The sequence below is a fragment of the Suncus etruscus genome, chromosome 5 (genome assembly GCF_024139225.1).
Source record: "Suncus etruscus isolate mSunEtr1 chromosome 5, mSunEtr1.pri.cur, whole genome shotgun sequence".
NCBI classification, from domain to species: Eukaryota; Metazoa; Chordata; class Mammalia; order Eulipotyphla; family Soricidae; genus Suncus; species Suncus etruscus.
Genome location: NC_064852.1, coordinates 117,410,551 through 117,429,355, shown reverse-complemented (window position 1 = coordinate 117,429,355; position 18,805 = coordinate 117,410,551). Strand labels below are relative to the sequence as shown.

Genomic DNA, 18,805 nt, shown 5'->3' with positions numbered 1-18,805 from the left:
GGGGACATTGGTGGTGGAAAATGTGCACCGGTGAAAAAATGCACTGGTATACATTCTATAGCAAAAACTCTCATGAACAATTTTGTACCATGGTGTTAAATAAAGTAAATATAAACAAACATAAAGACAAGATACAAATAGTTGTCCTGCTGTACTCTTAATAGCTCTCAATCAAAAAAATAAGTTAAAAACAATTTACTAAAATGATCAAAACTATTTTAGGAATAAACTTAATCAATGAGTGAAAGATCTTCACATTAAGACTTTTAAAATATTGATGAACTTGAGGGAAGATAGAAGTACCAAGAGAAAAAAAACCAATATTCATGGATTGGAACAGTTAATATTGTTAAAATGTTCATATAGACCCCAAAGTGATCTACAAATTCAATGCAATCCATATAAAAATTATTGTTATTCTTTCCCCATATTATGTTATTCTTTAGAGAAGTATAAATATTAACTATTAAAAGTACAAGGAACCACAAAGAAACTTGAATAGCCAAAATAATCTGGAGGGAAAAACAAAGTTGGAAACATCACACATTTTTTTTTGGGGGGGGGGCACACCCGTTTGATGCTCAGGGGTTACTCCTGGCTAAGCGCTCAGAAATTGTCCCTGGCTTGGGGGACCATATGGGACGCTGGGGGATCGAACCGCGGTCCTTCCTTGGCTAGCGCTTGCAAGGCAGACACCTTACTTCTAGCGCCACCTCACCGGCCCCAACGTCACACTTCTGACTAGAGGTAGGCTTGCAAGCGCTAACCTAGGAAAGACCCCAGCATCCTATATGGTTCCCCCCAAGCCGGGAGCAATTTCTTAGTGCATAGCCAGGAGTAACCCGTGAGCATCACTGGGTGTGGCCCCAAAACAAAAAAATTATGTAATAAAACTATAATAAGCAACTGCAGAGTTCCAGCATAAACACAGAACAATGAAATAGAATAAAGAGTGCTGAAATAAACATCCTTTATCTAGTCAACTAGTATTTGAGAAGGCAACCAACAGCAGCAGATTGGGAATGAATATTTCTTCAATAATGGAGTTATGAAAGTTAGATATCCACATATCATAAAAATGATACTAGATCTCTTACATAATGCACAAAAATAAAGAGTTGTATATACTCAAGTATAAGATGACCCAAGTATAAACCAACCCCCTTAATTTTACCCTAAAAACTGGGAAAACTTAGTGACTGGAGTATAAGCCAAGGTGTAAATGAGCAGCCACTGGTAAATTTCAAAAATAAAAATATTTAATTACAATAATTGAAGTATCAGTAAATAAAAAATAATTAAATAAATAAATACATGATTACATTTACAAAACATGATTGCTTGATATATTGTATACCATTAACATACCACATTAACCCATAGTATTAAATGGCAACTTTAGTACAGTGAATAAACCATTTAAGACAGTAAAGCATTGTAAATAAATGGTTAAAAATCCTGAATCCTTATACTTCAAAACCCCTGATTATAAGGATTAGGATTTATAAACATTTATTTATTTACATGACTTTACTGCCTTAAATGGGTTTTTCACTTAATTAAATGTGACACTGTATATTGTGGGTTAAATAGTTCAGTAGCTTACAGGTAGGTCAGTTCAGCCACCTACTCGAGTATATATGGTAACTGCATTAAAGATTTAAGTCTAAGATTTAAAACCACAAAATCCCAAGTAAAAACACTAGGGGGGAAACCTCATGTCATTGTTTTTGGTGATGATTATTTAGATCTGACCCCAAAAGCAAAGGAAATAAAATGAGAGTAAACAAGTCAGGCTACTTCAGACTAAAATGCTCTGCATAGAAAAAACAAAACAAACAAACAAAAAAACCAAAGATAACTACCACAAGAAAAACCTTTGCAAATCATTTATCTTGAAGAAGGTTGGTATTCAAACCATATAAGAAACACATGCAACTTAACAATCACACAAAATTCTACTTCTTGGTATATATTAAAAAAAATAATAATAAAATTGGGGACCAGAGCAGTGGCGCAGGCGATAGGGCATTTGCCTTGTACATGCTAACCTAGGATGGACCACAGTTCGATCATCCGGTGTCTCATATGGTCCCTCAAGCCAGGGGCCATTTCTGAGTTAATAGCCAGGAGTAACCCGAGGCAAAAACCAAAACTAAAATCAACGATTTTGAGAGGTAACGCTTTTGTACTTTCATGTTCATTGTACTATTATTAATAAGATCCAAGATATATAAAAACCTAAGTTCAAACTGACAGCTTAATAAAGAGATAGACTATAGATACACAATAGAATATAAGCCACTCATGAGAAATTAGGAAATCCTAATTATTATTATTATTATTATTTATTATATAAATCAGTATTATTGGTATCTGCTTTTTCTTCAAGGGGTTATTTCCTATTATCAATTAGAGGTAAGAAAGAGTTTAATATACTTTCGATACACATTCACTTGGAGACATTTGAAAACACTGTTTTCTCAGAATGATTGCGCTTTTCTTAGCCTCATTTTTTTTTCTTTTGTTTTTTTAGGCCCCTATCTGGTGGTGCTCAGGGGTTTCTCCTGGCTCTGCATCAGAAATCACTGCTGGCAGGCTTGGAAAGCACCATTTGTGACTGGGGATCTAACCCGGGTCAGCTGTGTACAAGGCAAATGTCCTACCCACTCTGCTATTGCTCTGGCTCCCTCTAGTCTCCTACTTCTAATGTGAGGGTAGAAACCTTAAGTTGAAGGTCTTCTTTTGCAATGGATCTGGAAATATACCTGATAATTTTAAATCTTAGGAAATAAAGCTTTTTCTCCTTCTAGCAAAGCTTGGACTGTTTTTGGTTTTTTGTTTCTTTGGTATCTAATTCCTTTTGGAGATGAATCTAATAACCTTCCTCTTCATTCTTCCTGGATTGACAGAAATACTTTTCAACTTTACCTTTGATGAATATGACTCTGTTTCTGATAAATATGTATCTTTTGATTCTTGACTGTATGAATATTTGTCTTTTTCGGATGACAAGTAGTCTTCCATTAGGTTGTCTGCTACAGGTGCTATATCGTTGTCTTCTGTTACTATTAGGCTAGGAATATTGAACTTTGGTGAAGACTGTTGTTTCTTTGATTCATCATCTTCACTTGGCTGATTAAAAGTTGGCGGAAAAGTGCAATAAAAATGTTCAATTAATCATACTGACCAGAAAACAAAATTAATGCTGAACTTAAAATCTTTATACCCTCATACTTTATTATATGTAAATTATTGCATTTTTTTGAGTTCAGGAATTCTCTTGTCTACAACCAAGAACAAAATAATAATAAAAAAAAAATTAGGCCGGGACTGAAGAGATAGTACAGTGGGTAAAATGCTTCTATTGCAGGCTGTTGGCCTTGGTTTAACCCCTGGTGTACCATATTGTCCCTGAACACCACCAGAAATACTGATACTTGAGTGCAGAGACAAGAATAACTCCTGAGTATCTCTGGGTATGTCCTCCCCAAAATTAGGCTGGATAGATTGTACAGAGGTTAAAGTATTTGGCTGCATGCAGCTGGTCCTGATTTGATTCCCAGCACCACATATGTGATTCCCTCTAGCATTCTGCTATAGGTAATTCTGAAAACAAAGCCAAGAAAACCCCTGAACCTGTCTCTCCTCCCAATGACATTAATCTATTAAAACACTGTGGTTCTCATATGCCCAGACTGTCAAAAACAGCAGCTTCTTTAAATAAAATCCAAAAATCTAACGTTTTTTTGCTATTATAGTATATTATAAAAGAAGAGGAACATCATTTTATTTATTTGGAGTATTTACTTGGGTTTGAGGCTGTACCTGCAGTGCTTATAGCTTACTTACTCATAGTTCTGTGCTCAGGGATCACTCCTGATGGTGCTCAGGAGGACAGTATGGTATTAGAATCAAACCAGGGTTAGCTGTATGTGAGATGAGTACCTTAATACTTACCCAATCTCTCCAGATTGAAGGGAAAATTGTTTTTTGGTTTTTAGGTCACACCCAGCACTGCTCAGGGATCACCTCCTGGCTTTGCACTCATAAATTGCTCCTGGCAAGCTCAAGGGACTATATGGGATGCCAGAAATCAAACCTAGGTCCTCCTGGGTTGGCTGAGTGCAAGACAAATGCCCTACACCACTGTGCTATTGCTCTGGCTCCCAAGGAAAATTGTAATAGCAAAAGAGCAGAGACTATAATATCACAAAATCAGGACAGATATATAGGAAATTTTAATGGCAAAACAGTAAAAATAGTATCCATTCTGTTAAGCTAAATAAATTTAGTTATATAAAATTTCTTTACATTCCTTAATTTTTTTCTTTCTCTATTATAACGTATTAAATATTATTCCACAAAAAAGTTTTCAGCATATTAGGTTAAATAATTTGGCTAATTTGAGTAAATAATGTAGCTAGATTTGTGGTATTCATTTTTAAGATGACTAGGCAAAACTTTCTGTATTTTTTATTTCACTCTCCCTTTTTTTTTTTTTTTTTTTTGCGGCCGCGAATCCAGACTCGCCCAGTCTGGGCTGTAGCAGGTCTTGAGCGGGTTCGTGCTCGGGGTCTGGAACGCCCACCCGGTGGTCCAGAGCAGCAGCAGCTGGGAGCCCAGCACCCGACCCCGCAGGCCCGGACGCCCCATCGCGGCCTCCTCCCTCTCCCTTTTCAATCTTCACATGTACTTTTAGCTTTTTTACTGTTATGATTTTATGCTGGAGTATACTCCCAATAAATGATAATGATCTAGATACTTCCATAACAATCATAATAAAGTACTTTTTTGAGTACTTTGTTATTTCTATCTCTAATTTTTCCTCTATATTTTGGTGTGTACTTGGGAACTATGTTTGGTAGTGCTCTGGGGGCTTATTTATTCCAGCCTCAATGCTCAACAGTCACTCTCAGCCAGGCTGGAAATGGAGCTCAGGTGTCCTACATGAACAGTGTGACCTCCCCCTGCAGAGTCATCCCTCCTCCATTTCTCAATATTTTATCTCTTCATCAGTTAGTGACCTTATTTTTCCAGGTTTCCTTACCTGGGTTGGAGTAATTTCATCTTTCTCCTCTATAATAGGAGCATCTGTTTAGAAATTAATAGCATAATTTTATCATTTATAAATCTGTAAACACACTGTCAATTAATAAAAAAACACTATTATAAATTTTCCCAGCAGGAATAAACAGCAACTTACAGCAAAGCAGCTACTCAAATATTCTCTAGTGAAAAACAGGCTGATACATCTCTGGTAAGATGCAAGAGTTTTAAACAAAGAAGTCACAAAATCATGAAAGGAATCAGAAGACTTTAGATCCTTCAATATGGGTGGACATAAAGACATAAAAACAGGTCCGTATTATCTTTTGTGGAAAGTCAGGAGAAAATCAAAGCCCAGACAGTAATAGGGAATAACTGAAAAAGTTGTATGTAACCAAAGAAAACAGAACCATTCAGATGAGTCTAGTGAACTCTTATCAAATTTTCCTAGAAATATAAACAATACATAGTGATTTTTAAAGGAAAACTCAAAAAGAAGAGGGAGGGAATAAAGAGTACTAACACAAATAAATTGGGGAAAACCTTGCTGATTGTGGTTATTTCATTATTCTAATCATTGCGTATCAGGACATTGATTGGACATTTTGGGGATGGAGAGACCACATCTGATGTTGCTCAGATTTGAGGTTAACTCTGGGTGGGCAACTCCCAGGAGTGCCAACTAAGGGGATCCATCTAGGACAGGAATTGGAACCCGTGGCTATCTTGTGCAAAGTCTGTATCCAAGTCCTTTGAGCCATCTCCCCAGCTGACAGTTTTTCTGACAAAGTGGGTACATAGAAGGCTAAGACGTGCACAGCATTAAGCTTAAATGCTTGATCTACTGGGTCAGGTGATCAGGTTCCAACTGATCCCTTATTGCTGAATGGCTGTGTGGCTTTAATTGATCTGTTCAGTCTTTTTGTTTTGGTATCTTTAAAAATGTATAAAATTAATATAGTTATTATTATAACTGTCTCTACTTATCAAGTGAGAGTTAATTTATACAACCCAAACCTGGCATCTGAAACAGCAGAACAGTAACTGTAACTGTAACTATTATAGTTATAATAACTATAATTATATATAATGTATATATATGTTTATATATATTTCAATATAGAGAGAGCAATGTTTCTCTCAACCAGGGGGCCACGTCGCCTCCTTTTAACACCCAGAATACTCCAAGGGGGTCACAGGAGAAAATATCATAAATGTGGGCCATTGTATGATAAAAGGGGGCAATCAGCAGGGCAGTGGGGCAACAGGAAGGAAACAAGGTTGGAAAGAATAACTGTCAGAAAATAACTGCCCTGGGTAACCAATGGGACTTAGAAATGTTCAAATAGGGCCGGAGAAATAACATGGAGGTAGAGTTTTTGCCTTGCATGCAGAAGAACGGTGGTTCAAATCCTGGCATCCCATATGGTCCCCCAAGTCTGCCAGGAGTGATTTCTGAGCGTAGAGCCAGGAGTAACCCCTGAGCACTGTCGGGTATGACCCAAAAACCAAAAAAAAAAAAAAAAAAAAAAGTTCAAATAAAACAAAAAAATATAATATATACGAATATATATAAGAAGAATGTATCTATTCAAATTAGAATATATTATATAAGAATAAATGTAAGAAAAAGAATATGCATTCAAATAATATATATATATATATGAGATAAAGAAAAGACAGGGGCCGGAGAGATAGCATGGAGGTAGGGCATTTGCCTTGCATGCAGAAGGATGGTGGTTCGAATCCCGGCATCCAATATGGTCCCCTGAGCTTGCCAGGAGTGATTTTTCAGCATAGAGCCAGGAATAACCCCTGAGCGCTGCTGGGTGTGACCCAAAAAGAAAAAAGAAAGAGGAAGGAAGGAAGGAAGGAAGGAAGGAAGGAAGGAAGGAAGGAAGGAAGGAAGGAAGGAAGGAAGGAAGGAAGGAAGGAAGGAAGGAAGGAAGGAAGGAAGGAAGGAAGGAAGGAAGGAAGGAAGGAAGGAAGGAAGAAAGAAAGAAAGAGACGAAAGAAAGAAAGAAAGAAAGAAAGAAAGAAAGAAAGAAAGAAAGAAAGAAAGAAAGAAAGAAAGAAAGAAAGAAAGAAAGAAAGAAAGAAAGAAAGAAAGAAAGAAAGAAAGAAAGAAAGAAAGAAAGAAAGAAAGAAAGAAAGAAAGAAAGAAAGAAAGAAAGAAAGAAAGAAAGAAAGAAAGAAAGAAAGATGTGCCTAAGAGGAAAAGTTAGGCTACAGTTTCAAGAGTAAAGGGAGAAATTTTAATTTTCTTATACTTACATCTTCAATATTTCTGGTGAAAAGTAGACTAATGCAATAGTGTTTGATAGACCCATTGATTTAAAAGGCTACTACCTTATTATATCAAAGTACAATGAATCCAGGAGCCAGAGCCACAGTACAGAAGATATGACATCTACTTTGAATGGTGGCTGACTCGGGTTCAATCCCTAGCATTCCACATGGCCCCCCAAGCCCACTAGCAGTGATTCTTGAGCGTAGAGGCAGGAAATAACCCCTGAGCACCACTGGGTGTGGCCCAAAAACAAATCAAACAACAAAAGAATGATGAAGTCAGACAAGCAGATACAGAGAGGTAACTTATGTAACCTCTTATAATAATATATCATTATACCATATTCATAAACCTAAATGTTTAAAGATACCATGAGTGTATATATCTAGCTTAAACTTAACTTTCCTTTTTTAATTACTTTAAACACCATAGTTACAAAATTCTTCATGATTTTCAGTCATACAATGTCCAAAACCTGTCACCAGTGCACATATCTTGCCACCAATGTTCCAGTTTTCCTTCTACTTTCATCCTACCTGCCTCCTCTCTCTTTCTCTCTCCTCCCTCCCCCCTCTCTCCCTCTCCCTCTCTTCACACCTTTTAGAAACAGTAGTTTGTACTATTAATAATGAAGAGGTACCATGCATATCACTCTATCACCTTTCGACACCCAGTTCTTTTTCAAAATAGGTGGAATTTTCCCCCGACAATTACAAATTACTGAGTTTCAGTCATGTCATGTACAACACCCTTCACCAGTGCACATTTCCAGCCACCAACGTCTCCACTTTCCTTTCCACAGGCTCCTCTTGCCAGACATCTACCTTCCCTTCTCCCCTCCCAGCTCACTTTTTCTCTTTCTTCTTCCCCATCCATCTTTCTCTTTTATTCTATTAGGCACCGTGTTTGCAATATTGTTACTGAAGGGGTATTATGCCCATTACTTTATCTCCTTTCAGCACCCAGTTCTTGTCCAGAATGATCAGTTCCAACTATCACTGTCATAGTGTTCCCTTCTCTACCCTTACTGCACTCTCCTGTTCTTTGTGGGGTACTTCCTACTATTGACTGATCCTCTTGATTCTCATCTCTATTGCCTCTGGATATCATTGCCATATTCTTTTTTTTTCATATCCCACAAATGAGTGAGATTATTCCATGTCTATTCCTGTCTCTCTGACTCATTTCGCCAGGCTTAACACTTTACATTCCCATCTAAGCATAGCAAATTTCATGATTTCAATTTTCCTAAAAGCTGCATAGTGTTCCATTGTACCAGTTTCTTTATCCACTCATATGTTCTTGAGCACTTGGGTTGTTTCCAGTTTCGGATTATTGTTTCCAGGTTTGAATTATTGTGAATGATTTCCTGTTTAATACTCTCCAGTTTAACTATTTTCAAAGATATTATTTAATATTTACCATTTTTCTTGTCCTAATGGATAAAAGAAGGACTAAAAAGTAAATACAATGCTTTATTTGATCAGAGTATTTTCTCTAGAGTTATAAAATATTATATACAGAAAGAATAATGATAATACATATGTAATCCCTAATAAAGAGTGAAATCCACTTAACACACTTAGTAATCTCTTCTATTGTTCACCACATTGTTTTTAATTTTCTTAATAATAAATATAAAAATAAAATAAATTTATAAACCTAATGTAAGGTCTTCAGGTTCCTTTTCAGTTTGGTTTTCAGATTTCTTGGAAATGGGTGTAGATTTCTAAAAGAAAAAAAAAGGTAAAATTAATGAAGAAATATTTAAAGAGCTAAAACATTTTTCTCTATCTTTTAAATTCCTTTAAGTATGCTTGTTTTGTTTTGTTTGGGGCCACACCTAGTGGGGCTTAGGAGTTAATCCTGGCTCTACACTAAAAAATCACTCCTGGCAGGCTCAGGAGACCAAATGGGATGCAGGGGATTGAACCGGAGTCCGTTCCAGGTCATCTGCCGTGCTATCACTCTGGCCTTCTTTAAATATACTTTTAATTTAAACTTACAGAAGACAAGATGAACATAATTTTATAAATAAACAAGGCAAATCAGACAGAAGCACCATTTAAAATATACATTCTAGTTAATGAGTTATATTCTAGGGAGAATATGTAAAGTAATTGGTATGATTATTTTAATGATAAATATATAAAAATTACAAGATAAATAGCTTCATTTTTCAAGAAGTATATGAAAATTGCAGCATTATTCACAATAGCCAGATTGTGGAAACAACCTAGGTGCCCAAAAACAGTTGAGTGGTACTTCTACAAAATAGAATACTATGCAGCTATTAGAGAAAATGAAGTCATAAAATTTTGCTAATACATGGATGGGTATAGAGTATTATAAAAATAAATGAGTCAGAGAAAGAGGGATAATGCACTTATTTGTGAGATATAAAAAAAGATAATATGATAATTATTCCCAAGACAACAGAGACAACTGCCAAGAGGGCTTGTCCATATTGGAAGCTCACCACAAAAAGCAGGGAAGTGCAGTGAGGGCAAAGAAGGCACCACTATAACAATAATAATCGGAAATGATCACTTTGGACAAGAATTGAATACTAGAAGGGAATAAAATGATATTCATGGTACCCCTTCACTAACAATAGTGCAAACAAGCCATAGTGTCTAAAAGGAGAGGAGAGACACAGACAGACAGAAGCAAAAGGAGCGGGGTGGGAGGGAAAATGGGAACATTGGTGGTAGGAAAAGTGCACTGGTGAAGGGTGGTGTATAATCTATGACAGAAGCTCAACCATGAACAATTTTTTAACCATAGTGCTTAAATAAAGTAATCATAAAAAATTAGGAACTTTTGCTCCTTTCATTTTAATATGCTATAAATGATAGTGATGTCTTTAAGAATGATGACACTTAAAAGGAGTGACAGTGGGAGAAGTGCTTCCATAGAAGCAGGCAGTGAGGAAGAGGAGAAAGAAGAAAAATGTCTTCCATATAAGCAGGCAGAGGGGAGAGAGCTGTGGGGAGGGCGGGAGGGAAGTTGGGGACATTGGTGGTGGGAAATGTGCACTGGTAAATGGTGTTGGACATTGTAGGACTAAAACTCCATCGTGAAAAATTTAGTAACTGAGTATCTCATAGTGATTCATTAAATAATTTATTTTATTTTTAAAAAAAAAAACATTTAATAGCCCAGCAAGATAGCACAGGGAACCTGCCTGCAGGTGGTTGCCACCACATCCAATCTCAGCACTGAATATGTTCCCCTGAGTACTGTCAAGAGTGATCCCTGAGTATAGAACCATGAATAAACCCTGAGCAGATATGTTGTACCTCAAAACAAAAACAAACTAACAAAAAAACAGAAAATAGTAAGAGAATGAAAGACAAGAAGAGAATCTGAACGTTGGGCTGAAGCAGAGTCTGCCAAGGACAGTGTGAGGGGGACTGGGCCAGGATTATCAACCATATGACTGTGGAGTTAAAACACCATCTGAAATTCTATTATAAATAATACTGTAAATAAAATTAAAACAACAAGGGGCCAGAGAGATAGCATGGAGGTAAGGCGTTTGCCTTTCATGCAGGTCGTCATCGGTTCGAATCCTGACGTCCCATATGGTCCCCCGTGCCTGCCAGGAGCAATTTCTGAGCCTGGAGCCAGGAATAACCCCTGAGCACTGCCGGGTGTGACCCAAAAAACCCACACACACAAAAAAATTAAAACAACAAGTATGTGAAGAGCTGGAGAGATAGTGGGTAAGATGCTTCCCTTGCATCTTCACCCTGATGCAGCCTTCAGCAACTCATCTGGCCCCTGAGCACTGCCCAAACTATAAATATATATATATATATATATATTCTCTGAGCACAGAACCAGGAGTAAGCCCTGACTGCAGCTGTGTGTGGCCCAGAAATACAACCAAAGTTTAAAAAGATAATCATAGAAAATATTACTTTCTTGCTAGGACACATTTGGGCCTTTCAGCTGCAAAGTAATGTCAATCTTGACAGAATTCTAAGAATTACCTGATAGATGGAGCTTCAAAACTGGACCTTATAAAATACGGACTTTTTTGTTTGTTTGTTTGTTTGTTTGTTTTTTGGGTCACACCCGGCAGCGTCCAATGGTTACTCCTGGCTCTATGCTCAGAAATTGATCGCTCCTGGCAGGCTCGGGGGACCATATGGGATGCCGGGATTCAAACCACCGTCCTTCTGCATGTGAGGCAAATGCCCTACTCCATGCTATCTCTCCAGCCCAAAATATGGGCTTTTAATTGTAAACCAAAATCCGTGCTACAAGAATTAGCCTTGGAAACATCGTATTTAAATGAAAGCAGCAAGAAGCCTAGAATCACTTAATATAAGATTCCATCCCTATGGCAAATCTAGAATAAACAAAACTGCAGAGACAAAAAGTAGCTTTGTGTTACTTAGAGGGGCCAATGAGGAAATTTGGAGAGAATTGACTAAAGTCAAACTTCCTTTGGGGCAAACTAAAATGCTCTAAAAGCAAAGGTACCGATGGATACATAATTCTATAAACATACTAAAGGTCACTAAATTATGCACTTTACGTAGGTACGTGACTTATATGATTGTCAAATACAAACGAAGTGTCATATATTAGAATAAAAAGTCATTGCCCATATCTCAGGGTTTTTTCCATTGGGGACTGACCGAGCCCTGATGGATTAATGTGTAGAAGTGTGATCAGTGGCAGCAGGAGCTTGGAGGAAACACTTTGGATACGATGGTGGATCTGGTCATTCTGTGGTGGTGAACATGAATAAAATAAGCAGCAACATAGTTTCTGTGGGATTTTTTTTTTGTGTGTTTGTGTGCTTATGTGTATGTGTGTGTGTGTTCAGAGAAAAGTGCTGGTAGTCAAAGTGTAGCAATATTGTATATCACACTATAAATATTAACATTATTAGGGCCAGAGTGATACCACAGCAGTAGGGTATTTGCCTTTCATGCGGCTGATCCAGGATGAACCTCCATTCGATCCCCAGAGTCCTATATGGTCCCCCATGCCAGGAACGATTTCTGAGTGCATAGCCATGAGTAACACCTGAGCATTGCAGTCATGTTATCTAAAACACCATAAACACTTTTTAAATGTGAATGGGCCGGAGAGATAGCATGGAGGTAAGGCATTTGCCTTTCATGCAGAAGGATAGTGGTTTGAATCCCAGCATCCCATATGATCCCCCAAGACTGCCAGGAGTGATTTCCGAGTGTAGAGCCAGGAGTAACCCCTGAGTACTGCCGAGTGTGACCCAACCCCCCCCCCAAAATCTTAACAATAATGTGGGACCAGAGAGATAGTACGGCAGTAGGGTGCTTGTCTTGCATGCAACTGAGCCAGAATCATTCCTAGGAACCTCTTATAATTTCCAAGCCCCACCAGAAATGATCCCCAAGGATCCATAGGCAGGTGTGGCCCAAAAATAAAAAAATCAATTCAATATTAATCTTGATTTAATTTTTTTTTGTTTTTGGGCCACACCCGTTTGACGCTCAAGGGTTACTCCTGGCTATGTGCTCAGAAATCGCCCCTGGCTTGGGGGGACCATATGGGACGCCGGGGGATCGAACCGCGGTCCTTCCTTGGCTAGCGCTTGCAAGGCAGACACCTTACCTCCAGCGCCACCTACCCGGCCCCTTGATTTAATTTTTAATGTAAAAAGTTATGGAATGACAAATTAGTAAAAGTTTTTTTTGCATTTTTAATATATATCTTTATTTAAGCACCATGATTACAAGCATGTTTGTAGTTGGGTTTCAGTCATAAACAGAATAATCCTCTTCACCAGTGCAACATTCTCATCACCAATGCCTCCCCCTCTTCCCGCAACCCTGCCTGAATTCACAACAGGCATTCTACCTCTCTCATTCAGATTACTAAAACTTAATCTTCGTTTTATTTACTTATTTTTGTTTGGAGCCACGGCTGGCAGTGTTCCCTCCTGACTGCACTTGGGGATCACTCCTGGAGGGACTCTGGGGACTACATGGGTGCCAGGAATTGAACCCAGGTTGATTGCATGTACCCCCTGTACTAGAGCTCTGGCTCCTGGTAAAACTTAATGCTTTGAATTAGTCAAAGTTACTGAATATCTGACTGTTTATCAAACACCAAATTGGACAGCAGTTTATATATTGAGAACAAAAGAACAATTCCAATCAGTTTAATTCTAACCATTCTTTTTCAAGTGTTAAAAGCTCTATCAGGGGTGGGGAACAAGTTCGACACAAAGAGCCAAAATTTTAAACTGTGAGAGTCAGAGAGCCACACCACGCAGTGACCTGCCAAAACAAACACTCACACAAAAGCATATAATTTTAACGATAATATATTAAACACATATTGCATTTTGCCGTTTTGAGTGAGGGTAAAAGTCCTGCAGTGATATCAGGTAAGGGTGTGCTGCGCCCTCCACGCTAAGAACTAAAGGCAAGATGTGACCCAACATGTGACACACGGGTTCTCCCGCTTCCTGGCCCGTGCAGTTGTTTCCGAGGGATGGGAAACGGGAGCACACAGCCTAGGGTAGGGCGGGACTACGCGTTCGGAGATCTCTCCTCAGAGGTCCCTCCTCAGAAGCACCAGAACAAAATCCAAACTTGGCAAAGAGCCACAGTATACAAAATAATGATAAGAGGCAAAGAGCCGCATTCATTTCGGCCGGGAGCCGCATGTGGCTCGAGAGTCGCATGATTGCCACCCCTGCTCTATATGGACCAGAGAACTGGTAAATGAGGAGAGCAGTTTGGAGACTGCCAACTCTGCTTTACCTCCAGCATCACAATGTGGTCACCCAAATCCCAGCAGAAGTGATCCTTGAGCACAGAAACTGAGCACAATTGAGTGTGGCCAACCCTGCTCCTACCCCACTCCAAAAAAAAAAAATATATATATATATATGAGAAAATTCATGATGATACTCACTTTACGTTTAGTTTCCACATCTGAATTAAGAATTGCTTCTAAATAGTTAGCTTTGTCTATCCATGAGCTGAGATTTCTGTATTCTTTTTTCATTTTTTCGAGCCTAAAATAAATCACTTAGATTTAAAAACGAGACACAGAAAATATACATGTATAATAAATCAAATAATATATGCAGCACAATACATTTATTTATAAAATAAAGACTTTGAGGGGCTGGAGTGGTGGTGCAAGCGGTAGGGCATTTGCCTTACTACTAACCTAGGATGAACCACAGTTTGATCCCTTGGCATCCCATATGGTCCCCTAAGCCAGAAGCAATTTCTGAGCACATAGCCAGGAGTAACCCCTGAGCATCACCGAGTGAGTACACCCAAAAAAGACTGTGAAAGAGACAAACCAACAATATTTTGTTTAGAGGTTATAGCAAGAAAAGTCATGATTACAACAAAAATCAGGGGGTTGATTATCTGAGGAAGGCCAGGGAGAGGAGTGTAATCTAGATAAACAAAATTAAAACCAAAAAAAAGAAAATAACTTAAGTTTATGAAGCCAGAGAGATAGCATGGAGGTAAGGCATTTGCCTTTCATGCAGAAGGTCAGTGGTTCGAATCCCGGCATCCCAATGGTCCCCTGAGCCTGCTAGGAGTGATTTCTGAGCTTAGAGCAAAGAGTAACCCCTGAGCGCTGCCGGGTGTGACACAAAAATCAAAAAAATAAATAAATAAACAAAATCCTGAATTATCAGTGATGTAATTCAACTTGAATAATAAATACATAGGCATTGGTCTTATTCTCTTTAAGCCATACATACATGTTTTAGAAATTATTCAATCCACCTCAATTCCATATTTATATTTTTAATGAAAAATTCATAAACTATCTAACATATATATAATTTCCACAATAAAAGAAATTTAAAAATATGTAACCAGAAGTGGGCCAGAGTGCATCAGTTATGGTGTATGTCTACTATGCACCTGATCCAAGTTTGATCCTCAGCAGTTCAGAGTCTCCTGGGCATCTATTGGGGTAGGCCTGGAGGCACATTGTGGGGTAGGACCTAAAGAGTCACAAGCATCACCAGGGTTGGCCCTGGTGGTCTGTGGAAGCACAGGACCCAAAGAACAGCTCAATCCTGGATCTACCATTGAATGACCAGCCCAGTTGGCTATAGAAGGCTGTGCAGCTATTAATAAAAATAAAGTCACAAAAGTTAAAACAACAGTGATGGAACAGAACTTCTAGAACCATAAAGAAAGACTCCATCCTAGGCTCCATTCTCTGACCTGTGCAAATACCAAGATCTCTAGTTACAGAGGCCTGATTTTATCATCCACGACTGAGTGGAAGTTTCCAGACACCACAAAAGGAACTAGGGGAGAGTAAAAGAGTATGTATGGAGCCTGGAGTTATTCCCATGACAGTATACTTCAAGGGCAGAGAAACCCTGTATCTCTTAGGCCAAGGGAATTCACTTTCTACTCTCTCCGATATTTACTGTGCCTATGCAAAAAAAAGAGAGAAGCACAAATTAATTTTTTGTTATTGTTTGTTTGTTTGTTTTTGCTTTCTTTTGTTTTTATTTCAGAACCGTGATTATTGTTTGGTTGTTGTCTTTATTGCTGTGGTGCTTTTTTTTTTTGGTATTGTTTGATTTTTTTGTATTATTTTTCTTCATTTTCCCCTTTTTTTCTCTTAAATTGATATTTATAGCCTCTAAAACACGGGTCTCAAACTCAATTTACCTGAGGGCCGCAGGAGGCAAAGTCAGGGTGATCCTTGAGTGCAAAGTCAGTAGCAAGCCTTGAACATTGGGGGGTGTGACCCAAACAACGAAAACAAAACAAAACAAAAAAAGATTCCTCTAGGGCAGGCCACAAAATGTTGTACAGAGGGCTGCAAATGGCCCGCAGGCCATGAGTTTGAGACCCCTGCTCTAAAAGGACTCCTCTCATTTTTTTTTGCTTGTTTGATTTTTGCCCTTGTTGCCCCTTTAAACAGAACCACATAACTTGAACCATCTTGTTCTGCCTCATAAATTGAGGGGGAAATAATGGAGACTACTAAGACCAAACAGTCATATGAATATTGAATAGAAATAAAATATGATCAGACTTAAACACCAAAACCAAAGCCAATGACAACAGAATCAATACCCAATCTACAATAAGATAGATACAGAGGGGACCACTATACTAGCAGCCTGTGGGACAAAGGAGGAGGATATGGGGTGCATGCTGGGAACAGGGGTGGAGGGAAGACAACATTGGTGGTGGGAATACCCTGTACCTAAAATATTACTGTGAAAGATCTGTAATCTACTTTGGTCAAAATAAAAGTTATTTAAAATAAATTAAAATAAATAAACACCAAAAGCAGCAGCCTCTACCAAGAGCACCAGCTAACCAACCACCTAACCAATCAACAACCAAAACCCAACAGCACTCAGAGCTGGGGGTTCTTATCTCCCAGACAACTGCTTCTAAATTAGTTACCATGGCATCACTAATAAGCAGAGAGATGCAAATCAAAAGAACAATGAGATAACATCTCATGCCACAGAGACTGGGACATACAACAAAGAACAATAACAACCAGTGCTGACTTGTATGCGGTGAGAAAGGAACTCTCATTCGCTGCCAATAGCAATGCCATCTAGTCCAACTTTTCTGGAAAACAATATGGATATTCCTCAAAAACTGAAAATTGAGCTCCCATATGATCCAGAAATACCTCTCCTAGGGATATACTCTAGGAAGACAAAAACATAATCCAAAAATGCCCTCTTCACTCGTATGCTCATTGCAGCACTATTTACAATATCCAGAATCTGGAAACAACCTAAATGCCTAACAACAGATGAGTGGCTAAAGAAACTATGGTACGGGGCCGGAGAGATGGCATGGAGGTAAGGCGTTTGTTTACCTTTCATGCAGAAGGTCATCGGTTCGAATCCCGGCGTCCCATATGGTCCCCCGTGCCTGCCAGGAGCAGTTTCTGAGCACAGAGCCAGGAAAAACCCCTGAGCACAGCCGGGTGTGACCCAAAAATCACAAAAAAAAAAAAAAAAAGAAACTATGGTACGTCTATGCAATGGAATACTATGGAGCTGTTAGAAAAAAAGTGAAGTCACAAAATTTGCCTACACATGGATGAATATGGAGACTATTACATTGAGTGAAATACGTTATAGGGATAGAGATTAAGATTAAGACAGAATAGTCTCATTCATATGTGGTATTTAAGAAAAATAAAATAAAATATGCTAATAATACTCAGAGGCAATTGAGATGAGGGCCAGAAGGACCAGCCCATGATATGAAGCTTACCACAAAGTGGTAAGTTAGAGAAATAACTACCATGACAATGATAAAGAGAGAAATACAATTCCTGTCTCAAAGACAGGGAGAAGGTGGGGGAAGAGGGAAATGGGGGACATAGGTGGCAGGGAAAATTTACAATGGTGAAGGGTAGTGGACACTCGATGACTAAAACCCAACTATGAACATTTTTGTAACCATGGTGCTTAAATAAATTATTTTAAAAAATAATAAATTAGCTACCACAGGTCTCTATTTGAGAGATTTCTCTGCTCTTAAAGGGACAGACCCCTTTTCAGGGAAAGTCACCCAAGACATTTTAAACGTTTTTGTTTTTGTTTCAAGGTTTTGGTTTTTGTTGTACCTTTCCCGAGGTGGCTGCTTGAGATTTTCGAATTGCATCTGTGGCTGGTAATTTGAGTACACTTGTGATGGATTTCCAACAGAGACATTCAAGTCTGAGGATAAGAAGGCTGGGTAGTCTATTGACTGTGGAGTCATTACATTCCTGGAAAATGGTAGTAAAATTAGCACTTACAACTGTACAATTCTTGGCTGATTCTATCATTTACCACAACCGCTCTTCGGTTACTCTTCCAGAGAGGCAGGAGAGAGAGGAAAGCAGCCACAGCCCTCATCAGAACTGCTGGAGCTCTCACATGCTCCCAAAACAAACATTTCACCCCAATATTCCAGTTTCGGGAAGCCTTAGAATTCTTTCCTCTACGTTACATGAAGGCAGGCTGATATTTCTAACCTGCTCCCTTGAAGACCTTTCTTTGGTTCATGACTCAGCCATGTAAAAGCCTCCCTCGCACCCCTAGCAAGGTTCACTCTTCAATCATGGTCTCCACTGAATCTGTATCAAGAGATTTAGCTGGACTCAACAGCAGCACTTTATGTGCACCATGCTCCTAATGCCCACACATCTCCCCTGATCAAAAGTCTGTATAAATTAGAAAACTGATTATTTTTTGGAGTGGTTTCAACTTCTTATGGGTGCAACTTTCTACCTCACCTTTATGGACTTGAATCAGGTTAATGATTTGGATGGAGAGAGGATCACTGGGAATAGGACTTGAGAATTCACATTGTTTTGCATGGAAACTGTCTCAGAGGAGGTCATTACCATTTAGTCCATGCAATAAGGGGTTAATTTACTTAGATGGAGTAAGGTTCTATCTGTGGGCCTGGTAATATCAGTACCAGATGTAAG

At 38.6% G+C, this 18,805-nt stretch overlaps 1 protein-coding gene across 1 annotated transcript in view; it reads right to left on the bottom strand.

Annotated features, from left to right (window-relative positions):
* C2CD6 (C2 calcium dependent domain containing 6) overlaps window positions 1–18,805 on the bottom strand; it is a 73,995-nt gene that overhangs the window by 22,849 nt on the left and 32,341 nt on the right. The window contains exons 8-12 of the mRNA XM_049772911.1: window positions 17,954–18,097; window positions 14,267–14,369; window positions 11,992–12,082; window positions 4,514–4,710; window positions 2,932–3,135 (exon numbers count right to left, since the gene is read on the bottom strand). Of these exons, the coding sequence (XP_049628868.1) occupies window positions 2,932–3,135; window positions 4,514–4,710; window positions 11,992–12,082; window positions 14,267–14,369; window positions 17,954–18,097 (739 nt within the window). The remainder of the gene's footprint in view (window positions 1–2,931; window positions 3,136–4,513; window positions 4,711–11,991; window positions 12,083–14,266; window positions 14,370–17,953; window positions 18,098–18,805) is intronic.